Here is an 18,894-nt window from a genome sequence, read left to right as displayed (position 1 = left end):
GCTGTGATACTTGCCAAAGGGGGCAGTACAAGATTTTAACTCTGCAGGGTGCCCAAACTTTTGCAGACGCCATTTTTTTGTTTTCTGTTATTTTGAAAGTGTAAATGATGGAAATAAAATCTAACTTTTTTGACATATTAAAGGAATGTCTAATCTGTAATTTGATGCCTTTTGAAGATTTTTCCATCTTTCCTTGGCTTCTTTACGCACATTACTACAAATTTTTACCTGGGGTGCCCAAACTTTCGATCCCCACTGTATGAATCCACCAGAGGCCGCTGTGTACGCTTTTTCAGATCTCAAATTTCAGAGGCCAGAGGTCGCTGATGGACTGACCCACCCTTTTCCTTCCCTAAACCCAACCGATGGTGTTTTCAAATGCACCGATTGATCAACGCCCACCCCCTTCCCTCAACCCAACCACAGTGCTTTCAAAAGCAATCCAGAAAAAGAAAAGCCCTCGTCTGACGATTTTTACCACGTTTTCAGATTTTACCACATTCTCACCCTGTTATTTACTTGTTTATTTTAATTTTTGGCCTCAATTTTTGTCTTATCTGCATTCTGGAACTGTTTTTCGCCAGACTTGAACCCCGTCGTCTTGGTCAACTCCTCTCTGTGTCTCAAGTCTGTCGACGTACGCCGCGAGCCACTGGACAATCTAGTAACAGCAGGAAAGCTCCCCATATAGAGGTAAGCGGTCAGCTGGTAAGTGGGAAATGAAATCTGAAATCTGATCCGGCACCTCATTTTACCGATCCCCCTTCTCAACAGCCTTCCTCCCCCATCCGCTGTTCACTTTTACTTTGTTCTGCGACTCCCCAACCCTTTTTCACCTTCGCCCGCGACATGCCAGCCCCACTCACTTTCATCCACAAGACCCCTCCACTTTCATGCACGACACCTCTCCATCCTCAGGTAACATTCCGATTCATTACCCAGATCTGTTCCGGGACCTCACAATTCACAAATTAATTAATGCCTTAATGCCTCTGGCTACAAAATTCATGATCCCCCAAAAATGTATATAGGGGTGTGTTTTTTAAAATGAGCCTATGTTGGAGAAACTCCTTGGTTGTAACATAAGGAAAGCCTCTAACTATTACCTTCTGGCACTTTATTAACAGAATGAAGCGGTAAGAAAGAGCAAACAGTGGCGACGTCTCTGAGGTCACAGGCAGGAGACTGTGGGAGGCAGATGGATTATGGCTCTTGTATGTCTGCCAAGAAGAGGATTATCCTCATTTGGCATATTCTGTAGGCAAGGTGTTAAACTACCGCTAACAAGTTAGCACTAACAAACAGCTAGTATCTCCTCATCGCATTGTGTTAACTCCCGAGAGCAACAGCTAGAGCTTGCATAGAGAGCGCCTCATACGACATAATAAAATACAAACGTATGGGAAAGCAAGAGGATGTTGTGTCCCTGGAGAAAGCTTTGGCCATTGCTCAGAGGAAAATGTCCTGTCATGCCGTAGTAGAGGCCTGACAGGCTGTGATTCATCCCGGAGGTTACAGCAATTGTGCCGTGTAGCCATCTTCTTTTTAAAGCCCGATAAATAAAGACACACACACACATAAATCAACATGAATAGCCATGCAATCCAAACCGCACCTGCAGTTTTACGCTCTAGTGCACATTTAAACCATTACTATCATCATTATTATTCTGCATTCGTCTTTTTAAAGAAAGTTTAACAAAGCTTTGATCAAGTTGGAGAAGGCCAAGCAGTCCATAGGAACGAATGTATTATTATGATCATAGCCAACATTATCACTCAAACTGCCAAGGCAGTCATTTTTATTACATTGTGTAATTGGATAAATTTGCTTAAATAAAACCCATATAACTATAGTACCCTGACTTGTCCTATATGTGTGTATATTTCATTCAAACACTCATTCATTCATTTTCTTTTCACCTTAGTTTCTTTATTTTTCAGGGGTCACCACAGTGGAATGAACCGCCAACTTATCCAGCATAGGTTTTACTCAGCGGATGCCCTTCCAGCTGCAACCCGTACAGACCCATGGGTCTTTACTCGTAAAGACCCATACACTCCCACATTCAAACACTACGGCCAATTTAGTTTATTCTATGCACCTATGGCGCATGTGTTTGGACTATGGGGGGGGAAACCGGAGCGCCCAGAAGAAACCCACACAAACACAGGGAGTACATGCAAACTCCATACAGAAATGCCAACTGGTCCAGCCGGGATTCGAATCAGAGACCTTCTTGCTGTGAGGTGACAGTGCTAACCAATGAGCCACCGATAGAAAAAACCTGACTTTACTTCAGACATGCCTTTTAAACTTTCAAAATCGAAAATTTTACTGTAGTGAAATAAACTTTGCTCTCCTGCTTGTCAGGCAATGTCAGGTATGCACCTTTGGGGGCAGTCTTGTAACATGTACACAATTATCATGTATATTACAATAAGGTCATATTTTTAGGGTCATGGCTTTATAAAATATGAAGACAGACATTTAAAGCTTCATTGTAAATCTATTTGGTATGGCCCCATTCACACGGTGCATCAGCGTCAACGCTTCCCATTCACTTTGAATGGGTGACGTCAGGCGTTGCCGAACTGCATTGTGGATCCGTTGGTGCCTCTTCAGAGGCGTTGCTCGTTGCAGAAGTTGGGACTTGCTCAACTTTAAGCGCCGACGGAAGCGTCAGCCAATCAAATCGCTGTATGCAAATACACCAGCTAGACAGTGGCCTATTGCTGACTGAATTTCATTGGCTGACGCTGCTATGACGATCCCTACAGCCCCAACTTCAGACACGCCTTCAGTCAAGCGTTGACGCTGAAGCCCCGTGTGAATGGGGCATTAAACAGAGTTCCCACTCTAAAGGCTGATTTATACTTCTGTGTGTGTGTGCGTATGGCCTGGTGCAGCCTTTGCACTGTCTAACGCACACCTCTCAATAAATTTAACTACACGTCGCAAGAACGCATAGCACAATATATATATATATATATATATATATATATATATATATATATATATATATATATATATATATATATATATATATGTTACCGCATCTTAACATGTACTTCTCGAGGTATGGTCATGAGAAATCCTGCTTCAGAAATAACTCCTCTCCCTCGGTCATCTTTCTATCAAGCAAGTTTTGGTAGTAACGCACCAAAAACTTTGTTGCCCAACACTGTAAAACAGGAAGAAGAATTCCTCATTCTAGCCATCATATGGATTTACTTTCACCGGCTTCACAGCTCAGTGAATGTCGGTGGGTCACTTATTGATCCGTGATCTGTAAATGTAGCTTGTGTGGACACTACTGCGCTACTTGACTAATAAAATAGCTTGGCTACTGAAAAGCTATTTGATTTTGAATGTAGCGACGCTACCGCCAAGCTACTGAGAAATGTAGTTGAGCTAGTAGCATCACTACTTGCAGCGACGCTACTGCCCAACACTGATTATAGTCATGTGAGGAAAGTGCTCATATGGTGGGCAATATCTCAAGTGTCAGACACTGCGCTTTACCTTTAGGTGCGTGACCTGCTTTAGAGGCATCATGTGACTTTATCACAATGCACATTCAGAAAAACAATACAAGTAATCTCACACTGCTTAAATTTTGAGAAAAAGCACAACAAAATCAGCCATTTTTGGACTCAATAATCAGATTTTTTTTACTACAAAATACTGAAGGGACTGGTTGAGCAGCAAATAAATAAATAAATAAATAAATATAACACCACAGACTCTATATTAGCAGGTACGACCTGGTGACAAGTGGCTAAAAAAATACAAATAAATAGCCTAACCAGATCAATAGGCAAAACATGTAAACAACGTAATAAAAATGTACAGAAATCAAAATACATTTTGGTAAATGGGAAGTATTGATATTCCAGAAATTCCACGAGCCATGGGAACGTGCTTATAAATCACTATGGCCAGTCTAGTAATGGAACTCCAGTATTTCCAGACTTCACGTATGAACATTGTGCCAACTTCCAGCTAAACTAACAGCATTACCGTACGTTCACACCGAAAGCGGCGAGAGCGTCAAAGTAGCCGGAAGTCATTCATTTTCAATGAGAGCTGGCGGCGATAGGCGACGATAAGCGGCGAGGAGCAGAGCGGCGCGTCTTTGCCGGCGTGAGCGTCGAGGAGAGTTGAAATGAAGTCAACTTTATGGTAATGTGCTATGACGCGGTTCGGCGGCAAGCAATCAGAATGAAGACGTCCAACGCTTGATAGCAGTTCAGGGAACACAAACCTGTGAACTTTGGTTCCGACCACAGTTGTTCCCAAGGGTTTGATTATTGCGGTCGCCGGATTTCCAATTATTTACAATGTTTTCTTACAGGAACATACATTAAATAAGTTACTGGCGAGTTACTGATGTTCATTAATGTTTTATAAATTTATCTTTAAAAAGCGGGAATCTCACGCGATGTGACAGTACAAAACAGTACTGCTGCTATTTCAGACATATGGACACATATTGGATAAATAGAGCAAAGCCACACCACATGCAACTTGATCTTCCATTGTTTTATGAATTTGATAAGAAGTGCGCAACATTTTCACGCTAAAAACATGCCTTATGCAGGAATGTAACTGATATGCTGCAACGGCTCCTTTAAGTACGAGATCAATGTAGCGAGTTTTGACGCTCTCGCCGCCGGAGCTGAAGGCAGACAGCGTTGTCGCCAGGGCGGCCAGAGCGACCTTGGACGCTCTCGCCGCTTTCGGTGTGAACGTACGGTTACATTAACTCTGGATTCTCAGGTGGACTCCTCCAGCAGAGCAGCAACACAACAGCAGTAAAACCCTTGACAAATTCCTCTTGTGTTAAATACAAAAACATCAGGTACCATGAAAATGGATCCTTCGGCACCATTCTGGCAGGCCACGCAGGCGGCGATCTCATCTAGCAGTCGGGCCAGCTTGTTCTGGAGTAGCCGGTGGAGAGTCAGCACAGCCGAGTTGAGGAAGATATCCTTGCCTTCCTTCACACAGTCTGGCCAGAGCCAGCACATGGTAAAGAAGGAACAGAGAAGCTCGACGGGCGAGTGCTCGCAGAGGCAGAGCTCGATGAGCGCCGTGAGGTAGATGCATGGCCTGGCATCCCGTTCGGTCTGCTCTGCCATTGGAACCAACTCTGTCCCATGGGAAGCACTGGTTAACCGTTCCTCTTTTTACGGATCTCTTCTCGACCTCTGACTGTGTACAGGGCTGTTAAATAAGCCCAGATTATTAGTCAGCTCGCAGCCATATGCTGGCTGACTGGCTTAGTCATCCCCACCCCCCTGTTTCAGTGGTCAAGACCAGCAGGTGGACAATCTGGGACTGCTCCCAAACTGTTTTTCAAAACTCTGTGCTTGGGTTCTTGTGATCACGACTTTCTCGCATGGCTGTTAGAAGAGATCTAACGAGGCATGCTTGAAGTAAACTTAAAAGCTGAACCTCTTCACAGCCTGAAATCTAACAGCCCCCCTTTTTTTTTGCTTTGTACTATACTACAGCCCAATTTGAAACCGGGCTATTTGCTAATCCCTACATGCAGATGAACACACTGAGCCCGAATCAAAGGAACAGGACAAACTGACTCACTTCTTTTCATCAGAAGCTCGGGGTATAAACACAGACAGACTGTGGATTTGTAAAGGGTTATCTTTGGTTAGTGATATGGAGTGTTAGTTTTCAGTAAGGTAATACTCAAGACTCACATTCAAACACAGTCATTTGCAGCGCATTATATGGTAAATATATACCTACATACACATACTCCAAGCAGTTTTTATTTGTCCAATAAATCCAACACAATGCAGATAAAACATACGCCTAATTGAAGCTCTGAGCCTATACAACATGCTCAATATGTGGCAAACACTAAGGTCCCGTTTACACTAATGCATTTAAGTTTGAAAACACATAAGTTTTGCTACGGTTACGGCATTCGTCCACACTACGCCGGAGTTTTCGAGTATTTTGGAAACGCTGGAGAGCCCGTTTTAATTCTGAAATGCTGCTGCTCCGTCTCAGTGTGGATGAGGGAAAACGGAGACATCTGAAAACGGAGGCGGGGCTGCTGAGATTCGCTAGCTGATTGGGGCTTTTGTGTCATTTGCGTCCCTTATTCGTCAAGCCCCGATCACATGACTATAACACATGGCTTTAATGCTACCGGGAGACAGCAGACCAGCCTTCACTGTAAACAACAACATGGACTGTTTTAGGCAGCATTGTGCAGTAATTCATTTGTTACGTTTAGTACCAACTCGACCTCGTCGTCTGTCCACAAAAATACCTCTCTTGCTTTCTTTGTCATCGCGTTCATTGTTCAACCGGCGTTTGTTGACTAACAATAACCAAATGCCGAGTGTGACACATGCTTTCTGTTTATACTAAAACACACATGCCCAGAGTGCACGAATGGTCACGTGATATACGTTTTGGTGGCACAGTGTGGACGGAGATATGTTCAGAAACGCTAGGTGAAACGCTAGTGTGGACGCGAATCGTTTTTGATCTAAAATGCCGTTTTAAAATTAAAACGCATTAGTGTAAAACGGAGTGCTTTTTTCTTGTTTTCCATGGACACCTCGTGACTAGGGCGCCAATGTGATCATACACACCAACGTACAAAACGGCAGGCGTAATTTAAAAAGAAAACCTCATGGTAAATTTTTTTGTTTTGACATGCCACGTCAAAACCTTCTTCACCAATCAGGTTGGCACTTTTTTGTTCATAGGAAATAAATGAGGAGCACTAAAATAAATCATATACATATATATATACACATACACACATTTGAAGTCAGAATTATTAGCCCTTCTTTGATTTTTTTTTCCTTTTTTAAATATTTCCTAAATGATGCTTAACAGAGCAAAGAAATTTTCACAGTATGTCTGATAATATTTTTTCTACTGGAGATAGTCTTATTTGTTTTATTTCGGCTAGAATAAAAGCAGTTTTTAATTTTTTAACCACCATTTTAAAATTATAAGCCTCTTTAAGCTATATTTTTTCCCAATAGTCTACAGAACAAACCATCATTATACAATAACTTGCCTAATTACTCTAACCTGCCTAGTTAACCTAATTAACCTAGTTAAGCCTTTAAATGTCACTTTAAGCTGTATAGAAGTGTCTTGAAAAATATGTAGTAAAATATTATTTACTGTCATCATGGCAAAGATAAAATAAATCAGGTATTAGAGATGAGTTACTAAAACTATTATGTTTAGAAATGTGTTGAAGAAATCTTCTCTGTTAAACAGAAATCGAGGGAAAAATAAACAGGAGGCTTGTAATTCTGACTTCAACTATATATTATTATTATTATTATTAATATTAACTTTTCCCAACAAATCTAACACACCACTGATAAAATATACACCTAAATAAAAGTCTGAGCCTGTACAACATGCTCAATGTGTCAAACATTCACTCTCTTTCTCACATACATACACACACACACACACCACCATAAACACACACACTCCCACAGGACGCCATTGAAACCTATTGCCATTTACCTTTTATTGTTATTTTTGATATTTTGATATTTTTATACTAATTTAAGACAAAAGAAAGTCAAAAAATGTGGGTTTGGTTGCCCTAATGATTTTCTTTCAACTCATGGAGGATAGATATTAAATAAAGATTGAAATATGCAAAAATAGCCATTTTCAAATCTGAAAAACAAATTGATAGATCTTTTGTGATCGGGTGATATTCATTCACTTTTGGCTTAGTACCTTATTTATCAGAGGTTGTCGCAGCGGAGTGAACCACCAACTATTCTGGCATATGTTTTACACAGATGCCCTTATAGCCACAACTTAGCACCATTACACTCTTGCATTCACACACACACACACACACACACACACACACACACACACATGTTTGTTTTTGTGAAAAGTGGGGACATTACATAGGTTTCCATTCATTTTATGCAGCCCAAACCATATATTATATTGCCCTCACCCCACCCCACTCCTAAACCCAACCACCACAGGAGACTGTGTGCAGCTTTACTCTCTGATTAAACTCATTCTGTAGGATTTATAAGCATTTTGAGAAATGAGGACGTCACCAATGTCCTCATATTTCACCTCCTTTTTGTAATACCTGTGTCATACCCATGTCATTATACAGATTTGTGTCCTGATATGTCACAAAAACACGTACACACACACACACACACACACACACACACACACACACACACACACACACACACACACACACACACACACTCTCTCTCTCTCACTCACTCACTCACTCACTCACTCACTCACTCACTCACTCACTCACTCACTCCAGAGAGGGGGAGCATGAGCTGTCGCTCCTCCTCCTGTAAGCTGTTTTAATGCGTACACCAACCCCACCCCTAACCCTACCCCCAGTGACATCACTCGTAGAAGAAGTGCAAAAAAGGTGGAGCTCAAGCTTAAGCTCCCCCTCTCTGGAGCTCACCTCTCCTCAAATGGCTCTGCAGCGAGCACCACTTGGAAGAACATAAAAACACCACAAAGAAATGCCAACTGACCTAGCCAGGACTCGAACCAGCAACCTTCTTGCTATGAGGCAAAAACAGAGGCCTGTGTGCCCAGTTTTGGGCACTACTGAGGATTCAGGGCTGCAAAATGTAATGTGCTTAAAGATTAAACTATTTTCAATACACTTATTTGGTAAAATTGCTTCTTTTACTGTTATTGAATGTGTTTTTGATCATTATCGACGCCTTGTCACATTAACTGAGTGTAAGCAGAGCTGCAAAAATAGACTCAGCAGTACTGCTTCAGCGTTTGGTATGAAAGCAGTAATCTGGCCTGAAAACATGCGCTGCTTACGCTCTGCTTACGCGTGTGGCGTGAAAGAGGCTTAACATGCAGTTCTGTGTTCCACTAGCAAAGTGGCTCTCGGCTTCCAGCCCTGGGGGTCCACCGCTCTGCACAGTTCTATTGTTTTCTGTATTAATTACAGCAGATTCAGATCAGCTCATTAGCAGAGAACTCCACGAACTGAACTGTGTGACAGATCAAACAATCTGCAGAGCAGTGGGTCCCAGCACATACAGTTAGGTCCATAAATAATTGGACACAATTCTAACATTTTTGGCTCTGTACACCGACAGAATGGAATTGAAATGAAACTATCTATATGCGCTTGAACTGTAGACTGGCAGCTTTAATTTGAGGGTGTTTACATCAAAATCAGGTGAACGCTGTAGGAATTACAATAGTTTGCATGTGTGCCTCCCCACTTGTTAAGGATTTAAAATTAATTGGACGGAATAATAATCAAAAAAATCAAACTTTCAATTTTTAATACTTGGTTGCAAATCCTTTCTAGTCGATTACAGCCTGAAGTCTGGAACGCATAGACTTAACCAGATGCTGGGTTTCATTCCTGGTGGTGCTCTGCCAGACCTCAACTGCAACTGTCTTCAGTTCCTGTTTGCTCTTTGGGCATTTTCCCATCAGTTTAGTCTCCAGCAAGGGAAATGCAAGCTCAATCGGATTGAGATCAGCTTATTGACTTGGCCGTTGCATAACATTCCACTTGTCTACCTTTAAGAACTCTTTGGTTGCTTTTGCAGTATGCTTTAGGTCAGAGGTGTCCAAACTACGGATCAGTTTTGTGGCGGCCCGCGAGGCTTTTTATAAATTTCAATAGAATCTGGCCCGCTATACAAAAATGAACGTAATTCAATAATTAACCACCGTGTGTCGCTATTACATGCATTCAAATAAGCAGCAGTTCTTGTTATAATCTATCTATCTATCTATCTATCTATCTATCTATCTATCTATCTATCTATCTATCTATCTATCTATCTATCTATCTATCTATCTATCTATCTATCTATCTATCTATCTATCTATCTATCTACACACAGTTGAAGTCAGAATTATTAGCCCCTCTTTGATTTATTTCCTCTTTTTTAAATATTTCCCAAAATGATGTTTAACAGAGCATTTTCATAGTATGTCTGATAATATTTTTTCTTCTGGAGAAAGACTTGTTTGTTTTATTTCGGCTAGAATAAAAGCAGTTTTTAATTTTTTATGAACCATTTTAAGGTCAAAATTATTAGCCCCTTAAGTCTTCAGAACAAACCATTGTTATAAAATAACTTGCCTAATTACCTTAACTTGACTAGTTAACCTAATTAACCTAGTTAAGCCTTTAAATGTCACTTTAAGCTGTATAGAAGTGTCTTGAAAAATATCTAGTCAAATATTATTTACTGTCATCTTGGCAAAGATAAAATAAATCAGTTATTAGAAATGAGTTACTAAAACTATTATGTTTAGAAATGTGTGGAAAAAAAATATATATATATATATATATATATATATATATATATATATATGCGTGTCTGTGTGATGTATGTAAAATTTGGCCAGGGGCAACGTTTTTTTTTTTGCATCTGGCCCTCGGCCCAAAAAGTTTGGACACCCCTGCTTTAGGTCATTCTCTATTTGCTCTGTGAAGCGCCGTCCAATCAGTTCTGAAGCATTTGGCTGTACATGAGCAGAAAATATTGCCTGAAACACTTCAGAATGCATCCTGCTGCTTTTGTCAGCAGTTACATCATCAATACATACAAAAGAACCAGTTGCACTGGCAACCATACATGCCCAAGCCATGTCACAACCACCACCATGCTTCACTGGTTTTAATAATGAGCAGTTCCTTTCCTTCTCCATACTCTTCTCCTGCCATCACTCTGGTACAAGTTGATGCTCATCTTGAGCGTTGACAGTAACAGATTCCAAATGCAAATAGCACAATTGAAATGAACTCTGGACCTTTTATCTGCTCATTGTAATTGGGATAATGAGGGAATAACACACACCTGGCCAGGGAACAGCTTAGAAGCCAATTGCTCAATTCCTTTTGGTCCCTTAACAAGTGGGAGGCACATATGCAAACTGTTATAATTCCTACAGCGTTCATCTGATTTGGATGTAAATACTCTCAAATTAAAGCTGACAGTCTGCAGTAAAAGCACATCTTGGTAGTTCATTTCAAATCCATTGTGTTGGTGTATAGCACTAAAATGTTAGATTGTGTCAGATATTTCTAGACCTAACTGTAAATGCACCCAGAGGTCCGACTGTCAACACAGAGATTCACCATCTGACAAAAAACACCTCATCACCAAACTTTTTTAAATAAAGTTGAGGTCAGAATTATCAGCCTTCCTTCACAGTATTTTCTTTATTATTTTAAACTTTTTTTAATTTGTTTTATTTCAGCTAGAATAAAAGCCGTTTTATCTGTTTACAAAACCATTTTAAGGTCAAAATTATTAGCCCCTTATGCGATATTTTTCCATTGTCTCCAGAACAGACCAGCATTATAAAATAAGTTGTCTAAATACCCTAAATTGTCTAATTAACCTTGATAAGCCTTAACTGTGACTTTGAGCTGAATGCTAGTTTAATGAAAAATACCTAGCCAAACATGATGTGCTGTCATCATGGCAAAGATAAATACATCAGTTATTAAAAAATGAGTTATTAAAACTATTATGATTAGAAATGTGTTGAAAAAATCTTCTCCTCGTTAAACAGAAATTAGGGAAAGATATACAGGGGGGTAGTAATTCTGACTTCAACTCATTACCAATGTTTTTCCATGATATTTAATTATATCTTTGTAAGGGAAGGCCGTAAGTCTTGAGCAGAGGAACTCCTTTAATTACTATACATTTGCACATCAAAAGTGAAGCAGACTTGCAACTCCAGGAGAAATGAATCTCTGTAGAGCGAGAGAACTCTTGTTTACCGTGCGCAGCTTGCAGCTTAAGAAATCTAAAGTAGACATTAAGAAATCTTCATTTTATAATTTTATAAATCTTTTATTTATAAAAGCAACAACTTCTCCTATGAAAACAACCACAGACGACTTCTCAGATCAGGATCCACATTAGATCCCGTAGTGAACGTCTATAAAGTAAATACCAAAACACAATTTTTAAAGATTCAGCAGCTCCAAATGATCTCTTTGGGCTCTATAGGCACATAGTCTATAAGCATTAAAGGGTCACGAAACACCAAAACACATTTTTTGAGCTGTTGACAGTCGTATATGTGTCCTACACTGCTATAAACACTATTAGGACACCTATATTTCACTAAGTGTAAATTGGTTGTTTTTGCGTTATTTCAAGCAAATTCGTAAAGGTAATTTCGTTGAAACGAATTTTTGAAGCTGCGTCACGGCTATGACATAATAGCGTGTATTCCAGCGTGCAGACTGGACGTCTGTGCCAGAGTGTGTCTTATTACGTCTTACAGTGTGATGCATTAATGCATGAGTAAAGCTTGGTTCAAACCAATCAGCGCGCTCTATTGTGCAACTTCATTAATATTCATTACTGTCAACAGTGTTTAGACAGCAGAGACGCCACGTTGTATTGGCAAAACAAGCGTGAAGTGTTGCTTTTATAGTTTGCTGCAGTTAAGTTTCGTTTTCATTTTCTCTCTGTGAGAGCTCAGACTCACGCAATGGATTAACAGTATACGCAACGCTCGACAACAATAACTTGCGTGTCTAAGGAGGAACATTGTTTACCTGAGAGCTGTTCTCATCTGCAAACGCTGAGATCCGGATTCGCTTGTAGTCTCCTCTTAATACAGACGCGGCTCTAGTTGCTGGTGATTGTCCTGTCTCTACAGATTTGGTAAGTGAGCGACCAGTGCTCTTTGTTTATTCAGTTTGTTCGTATCGAACTAAGTTAACTATTACATCGAGTGTAAACATGTTTAAACACCACAACCAAACTTTAAGCTCGTGTTGGATTTTTACCGCATTTTGTGACCGGAATAACACACGCGGCTTTCTGACGCTACCTGCCGAGTGCATCTAAGTTTTTACGGGAAATGCGGAGGGTTTTTTTCTCTCTTTCGCCGTGTGGTATCAAACATTGCATGAAAAATACACGCTTAGAGCAGTTCCTCGAATCAAATTTTTCGTTTGTTGCGAGGGACATGAATGAATTCGCTAAATGAAAGAGCCAAACTGCAGTTAAAGTCCACCATTTAATAATTTGGCAAATAATTCGACTACAGATGTCCATGTAAACACCATCACTTTCTCCCGTGTTTGTGTGTGTGTTTTGACTCTGAAACTCGCGCGAGCCCAAATAGACACTCCCACACCATCCCATTTTAGTTCCTCCGACACTCCCCCCTAAACAGAGCTGGACGCGCCCACTTTTCTGACTTTTTCCAAAGTAGAGATGTGAAAACACCCTGCTGAAACGAGGGGGTTTCATGGCCCTTTAAGGGTGTGTCCAAACCCACTTTTGCTATTTTAAGGATGGAAAGATACACTCTTTGCCCCAGTGCATGGTCTAACAGGGTTGTGCTTATTCTCTTAATGAGTTATAAGTTTGTTTGGAGCATAACGTGCATCAAAGGGGTGGTCCACTATGCTATCATATGTTAAACTTTAGTTGATGTGTGATGTAGCTGTGCGAACATAAACAGCATCTCTGAATGTAAACTGTAAAAAGTTCAATGCAAAGGGAGACCTTGGTATTTACAGAGTTAGCTTAGCAAAGCCTACAATGAACGAATTTTAGGGACTGCAAAAAAAAAAAATACTTCCGGGCCAGTGAGATCACAAACGTACTTTTACCGGGCATGGCCAGAGGCGCTGTATTGCTACAGCAGAGAGAGCTGAAATACTATTTAAACGCTGCTATTTCCACAGAGCTTCTTCTGTTTCTGTATTTGGGCTTCCAAATGACAAGACACAAGGACAGAAATGCTTACAGTTCAATATTAATTATGTTCCAGAGAATTATAAAATAAATAGCAAGCATGATTTGACAAAGCACAGCTTCCAAAATCTCTCCCAGTTCAGTGCTAAATCTCCTTAAAGTAGGAGCAGCTCCAACAAGCAGAAGCTGCAGCCTGTGAGTTTTTATTTGTTAAAATTGATCATGACATGTACAGTGTCTGGCGTTAACGGTAGGCTGTAGCAAAGATGTAAAAACGGGAAATGCTGTTTGGCGCCGCTAACGATTTAGCTACAAATTCATATTTATCAGTCAAACTGCTGTAAACACACACACACACACACACACACACACACACACTTCACTCTTTATCTAATTTTTTAAACACCATTTTAAGGATAAAATTATAAGATCCTTTAAGCTATTTGTTTTCGATAGTCTACAGAACAAATCATCGTTATACAGTAACTTGCCTAATTACCCTAACCTGCCTAGTTAACCTAATATACCTAGTTAAGCCTTTAAATGTCACTTTAAGCTGTAAAGAAGTGTCTTGAAGAATATCTAGTCAAATATTATTTAGTGTCATCATGGCAAAGATAAAATAAATCAGTTATTGGAAATGAGTTATTACAACTATTAGAAATGTGTTGAGAAAATCTGCTCTCCGTTAAAAAGAAATTAGGGAACCAAATAAACAGGGAGGCTAATAACTCAGGCGGCTAATAATTCTGACTTCAACTGTATTAGCATTGAATTATTACAATGGTTCTGCTGTGTGAAATTCATCTACAAAAACATACCGAAATCAGTCAAAAACAAAACAGAAAGATCTCAATGACAGACACAGATGGATGGAAACTATAAGGGAACTCCTACTTCTTGTGCAGAAGAACACACAAGCCTGATTTCGGAGAGATCCGACATCCTTTAGCCCAACCAGCATGTGCGGACTCCAGATCAGTGTGTGTTTTTTGTAACGCTTCTGTCGTTGTGTGTTTGGCCTTGAGCATAAATATAAGCTCTTGTGTTGGTGACAGTAATAAGCAAGCAGTGTGAAGGCCAAAGATCCATGAAGAGGCTAATTACAAAGTGACAACAAGCACTGGCAGACGAGCACTGACAATGCAGCTGCTGCTCAACATACACACGCGCACACACACACACACACACACACAACACACACAACAGGCAGGACGAGAAATTACCTTTTGACTACAACTTATTTAGATATAAGGTTAGTATGTTTCAGTCAATGTGCTATAAATGGAAAATAAATAGAATTTGTTAACTCTTCTATGTAATTTTTTACTCAAATAATTAAGGAACTAGCGACAGACAAATATAATCATGTAAAATACAGTCGAAGGCAAAATGATAAGCCCAAATGTGAAAACCTGGTGCTATTTCAAACATCAGTCTTACACAACAGCCCTTCGCTTAACTTCAGGCCTCAAATTAACCTGTTGGGCTTTATTTGGTGAAAACAACTGTCTGGATCTTCTTTATCTCTTACTTAATCCGCTTTGAGATTCTACTTTTGAAGGTGATATGTAAAATAATGTTTAGTATTATTGTTATTATACAAGCCTATAGCATTTTCCATATGACTAAATAGCATATACGCTCATATTCAGATGAAGTTTTATACTACATTGTTTAATCCTCTAACTCTTCCGGAAACTCTTAGCACATTTTAGCATGTGCATTAATCTATTGTAATTTGAGTTCATTGGTGAAGATCACACAATTACAAGTAAAACCTTAATAAATCCCTGCTGAAAAATCCAGCTTAAACCAGCCTAGGCTGGTTGGCTGGTTTTAGCTGGTCTACCAGGCTGGTTTTAGAGGGGTTTTGGCCACTTCCAGGCTGGTTTCCAGCCATTTCCAGCCTGGTCTAAGCTGGTCAGGCTGGAAAATGACCAGCCAAATACAGCTAAAACCAGCTTGACCAGCCAGTCTGGTTTAAGCTGGATATAGCTGGTTTTGGCTGGACTCCCAGCTTGGCTAGGCTGGTCAAGCTGGTTTTAGCTGGTCATCTCCCAGCCTGACCAGCTAAGACCAGGCTGGAAATGGCTGGAAACCAGTCTGGTCGACCAGCTAAAACCAGCCAACCAGCCTAGGCTGGTTTAAGCTGGATTTTTCCGCAGGGACACAACAGAAACTGTACACAAATGTGTGCTACGCTACAAAAAAGGGCAAATCAACACTGCAATGTGCCACCAGCTTTCATAAAGTAGATAAATACAGACTTTTTACCTTGCTGTGATGAACTTGGCGATGGTTGTGGTAAGAATCTTGAAGACCATCATTTACAGACAAGGTTTCTGTCACACAGGACACATCTGAGGAGAAAGAAAGCATTATTCCATATTAGCATAAACAAGTTAAACACTTTCTGGTGACACTTGAGTCTCTTTTACACTGACTGTGATGTGAGTAAGAGAGAAATAACCAACAAAGAGTGGTTTACACTGAATGATTGATCATCTACGGCAGGGGTTCTCAACCTTTTCATTTTGTGGCCCCACTTCTTTCCAATCAATTTTTGAAGGCCCACCTGTCTGACATTTTCTCTAAACTGTTTGGATGAATGGTTGCTGTGCCTTATATTAATTTCTATTATCAGCATTATATATTTAATTATACATAAAACTAAAACTATATATAAGTACAGTTAATTGTTTTCAGCATCTTGATGCTTTCCATTTTAAATGGTTATGCAAGCGGTTGCTTTATCATGGTTGCACCCTGTGTTGCTTATTTAAGTTTTCAAGAGTGGTTTCAGTGACAGGGACAGAGGCTCACCGCACCCGACTACACAGGAAAACCAGAGACTGTGTTCATTCTCTCAGCTGTGAGTGTGCAAAAGCACTCTACTTTGTTACCAACGCAGAACTACAGAGGTCATGTCTGCTGATATATCCAATGAAAGTCATATTCTTTTAACTCTTTTTTGGCTGAACGCTCTTGTGAACATGTTGGCAAAAAAACAATCTCTCCTCTAGCAACGCTTGCAATAATGTATTCTTGTATAGTCTTAAACCGTACACTGCTAATTTGTGAACTGAAATGATCTTCCTTTTAAATTGGTGTCATCTATTTATATTCATTTTTAACACCTACTAATCAACACCATGCCTTCATTCTGTGTAGTGAATGCTACTATTTACCTAAAAAACAATCTACAAATGCCAAGCTATGCTAACAGTGAGTTAGCTGAAGCATGATTTCTATTAAACACCATTGGTTAACAAACAAAAAGAGAGAATAATTACTTGGTTTAATGTAGGGGAAGCGACATTTTAAGAGATTATTCCTGAAAAAACTAAATCTCTCTCATCTTAGCTTCTGAACTGGTTATGGCTGAGATGTTATTGTAGATCTAATATCTAAGAGCTGTCTGTCAAAAAATGTCATAGGACACCCATCTAACTCTCAAGAGTTCATTATACATGACTCAATCAATCAAGATATGAGATCCTGGACCACAATAGCAGTATTATGTTTCACCAATAGCCAACAAGGGACCCTTTTCACAACACTGTATGATGTGTTTAACCAGCCTGATCTCACGAGAAAACGTAAGTATTTTACGTTTTGGCAGTTTAGTGGCTAATTCGTACGAATTCGTACGAGTTCAGTCGTAAGAAAATGTACGATTTTAAAAAGGAGGCGTGGCACCTGACCCCACCCCTAAACCCAACCGTCATTGGGGGATACGCAAATCGTACTAAAATGTACGAATTAGATCGTACGAATTTGTACGAATTAGCCACTAAATGAAAAAGTTACGAATTGCCGTGAGATTGTGTTGGTTTAACAGTCATCAGCATCTTAAATTCTTTAAAGTTTTTAATATTTAGATTTTTTTTAAACATATGAACATTTATATGCATTTATGACTGTATAAAAAAATCTTTGCGTCAAATAACAAAAAAACAAATTACCGCTCGTGTGAGGCATTTCTAATGCAGCATCTATGGTACAGGACAGTAAATTTGACGTTATTCCCTCGTCATGCTGAAGTAGTTGGTGGTTCATTCCACTGTGGCAACCTATGATGAATAAAGTGACTAAGCCGAAGGAAAATGAATGAATAAAATCTATGAAGTTTACAACTTTATTAAAACAATAAGCTGTTGGCGCCAATAGTGGTTAAGTGCGCCGACATATAACACCAAGGTGCTCACGGCGACCCAAGTTTGATTCCCGGCTCGAGGTCCTTTACCGATCCTTTCCCTCTGTCTGCTCTTAATGCTTTCCTGTCAATTCTCTACATTGTTCTATCGATTAAAGGCTAAAAAACCCTAAAAATAATTATATTAAACATTAAACTTACAATTGAAATTTCAGTTACACATTTACTCTTGCAATTTCCGGCCATAGAGCTGTTTTTTTGTTAATTCAATTCAATTCAATTCAGCTTTATTTGTATAGCGCTTTTACAATGTAGATTGTGTCAAAGCAGCTTCACATAAATGGTCATAGTAACTGGAACAGTGTGGTTCAGTAACTGGAACAGTGTGGTTCAGGTTTTAGTGTTCAAGTTCAGTTCAGTTCAGCTCAGTTCAGTGTGATTTAATCATTACTGAGAGTTCAAACACTGAAGAGCCAATTCATCGATGCGTAGCTCTACCAATCCTGAACCATGCGAGGCAGTGGCGACAGCGGAGAGGGGAAAAAAACTTCACCTGATGGGAGTGAAGAAAAAAAACCTTGAGAGAACCAGACTCAGTTGGGCACGACCATTTTAATTTCTCCGCTGGCCAAAAGTCTTGTGCAGAACTTTCAACTACAACTTTTTTAATGTTTTGTAGCCGCTGTAACTTTTATCTGAACGTTCCTCTCAGACACCAAAAACAACAACCACATAACTAATTTCGGGAACACATATCTTTGTCATATCACTGGGTTTCAAAATAGCTGTCTATGCTACTGCATCACCACTAAATTACAAATAAATGACAAATAAATTCTGCCATCAGATGGAGACAGACACTCGTCTTTTTGTTTCGAAACACTGTTAAAGGAAAACTCCACTTTTTTTTTTTTTTGGAAAAGGTTCAATTTTACAAGTCCCCTACAGTTAAACAGATGAGTTGAACCATTTTTAAATCCATTCAGT

General features: G+C 39.7%; 1 protein-coding gene across 11 annotated transcripts in view; it reads right to left on the bottom strand.

Moving 5' to 3' along the window:
• Positions 1-18,894, bottom strand: part of tiam2a (TIAM Rac1 associated GEF 2a) — a 201,455-nt gene that overhangs the window by 48,365 nt on the left and 134,196 nt on the right. For 10 of the 11 annotated variants that reach the window (XM_073927632.1, XM_073927634.1, XM_073927637.1 and 7 more), the window contains one exon: positions 16,026-16,111. In XM_073927632.1, coding sequence (XP_073783733.1) covers positions 16,026-16,111 — 86 coding nt within the window. Of the gene's footprint in view, positions 1-4,868; positions 5,425-16,025; positions 16,112-18,894 lie in introns of those variants that run through there. The other variant, XM_073927638.1, reaches the window with a different exon arrangement.

The sequence above is a fragment of the Danio rerio genome, chromosome 17 (assembly GCF_049306965.1).
Source record: "Danio rerio strain Tuebingen ecotype United States chromosome 17, GRCz12tu, whole genome shotgun sequence".
Lineage (NCBI taxonomy): Eukaryota > Metazoa > Chordata > Actinopteri > Cypriniformes > Danionidae > Danio > Danio rerio.
The sequence above is the reverse complement of the archived record's forward strand: the minus strand, read 5'-3'. Positions and strand labels throughout refer to the sequence as shown.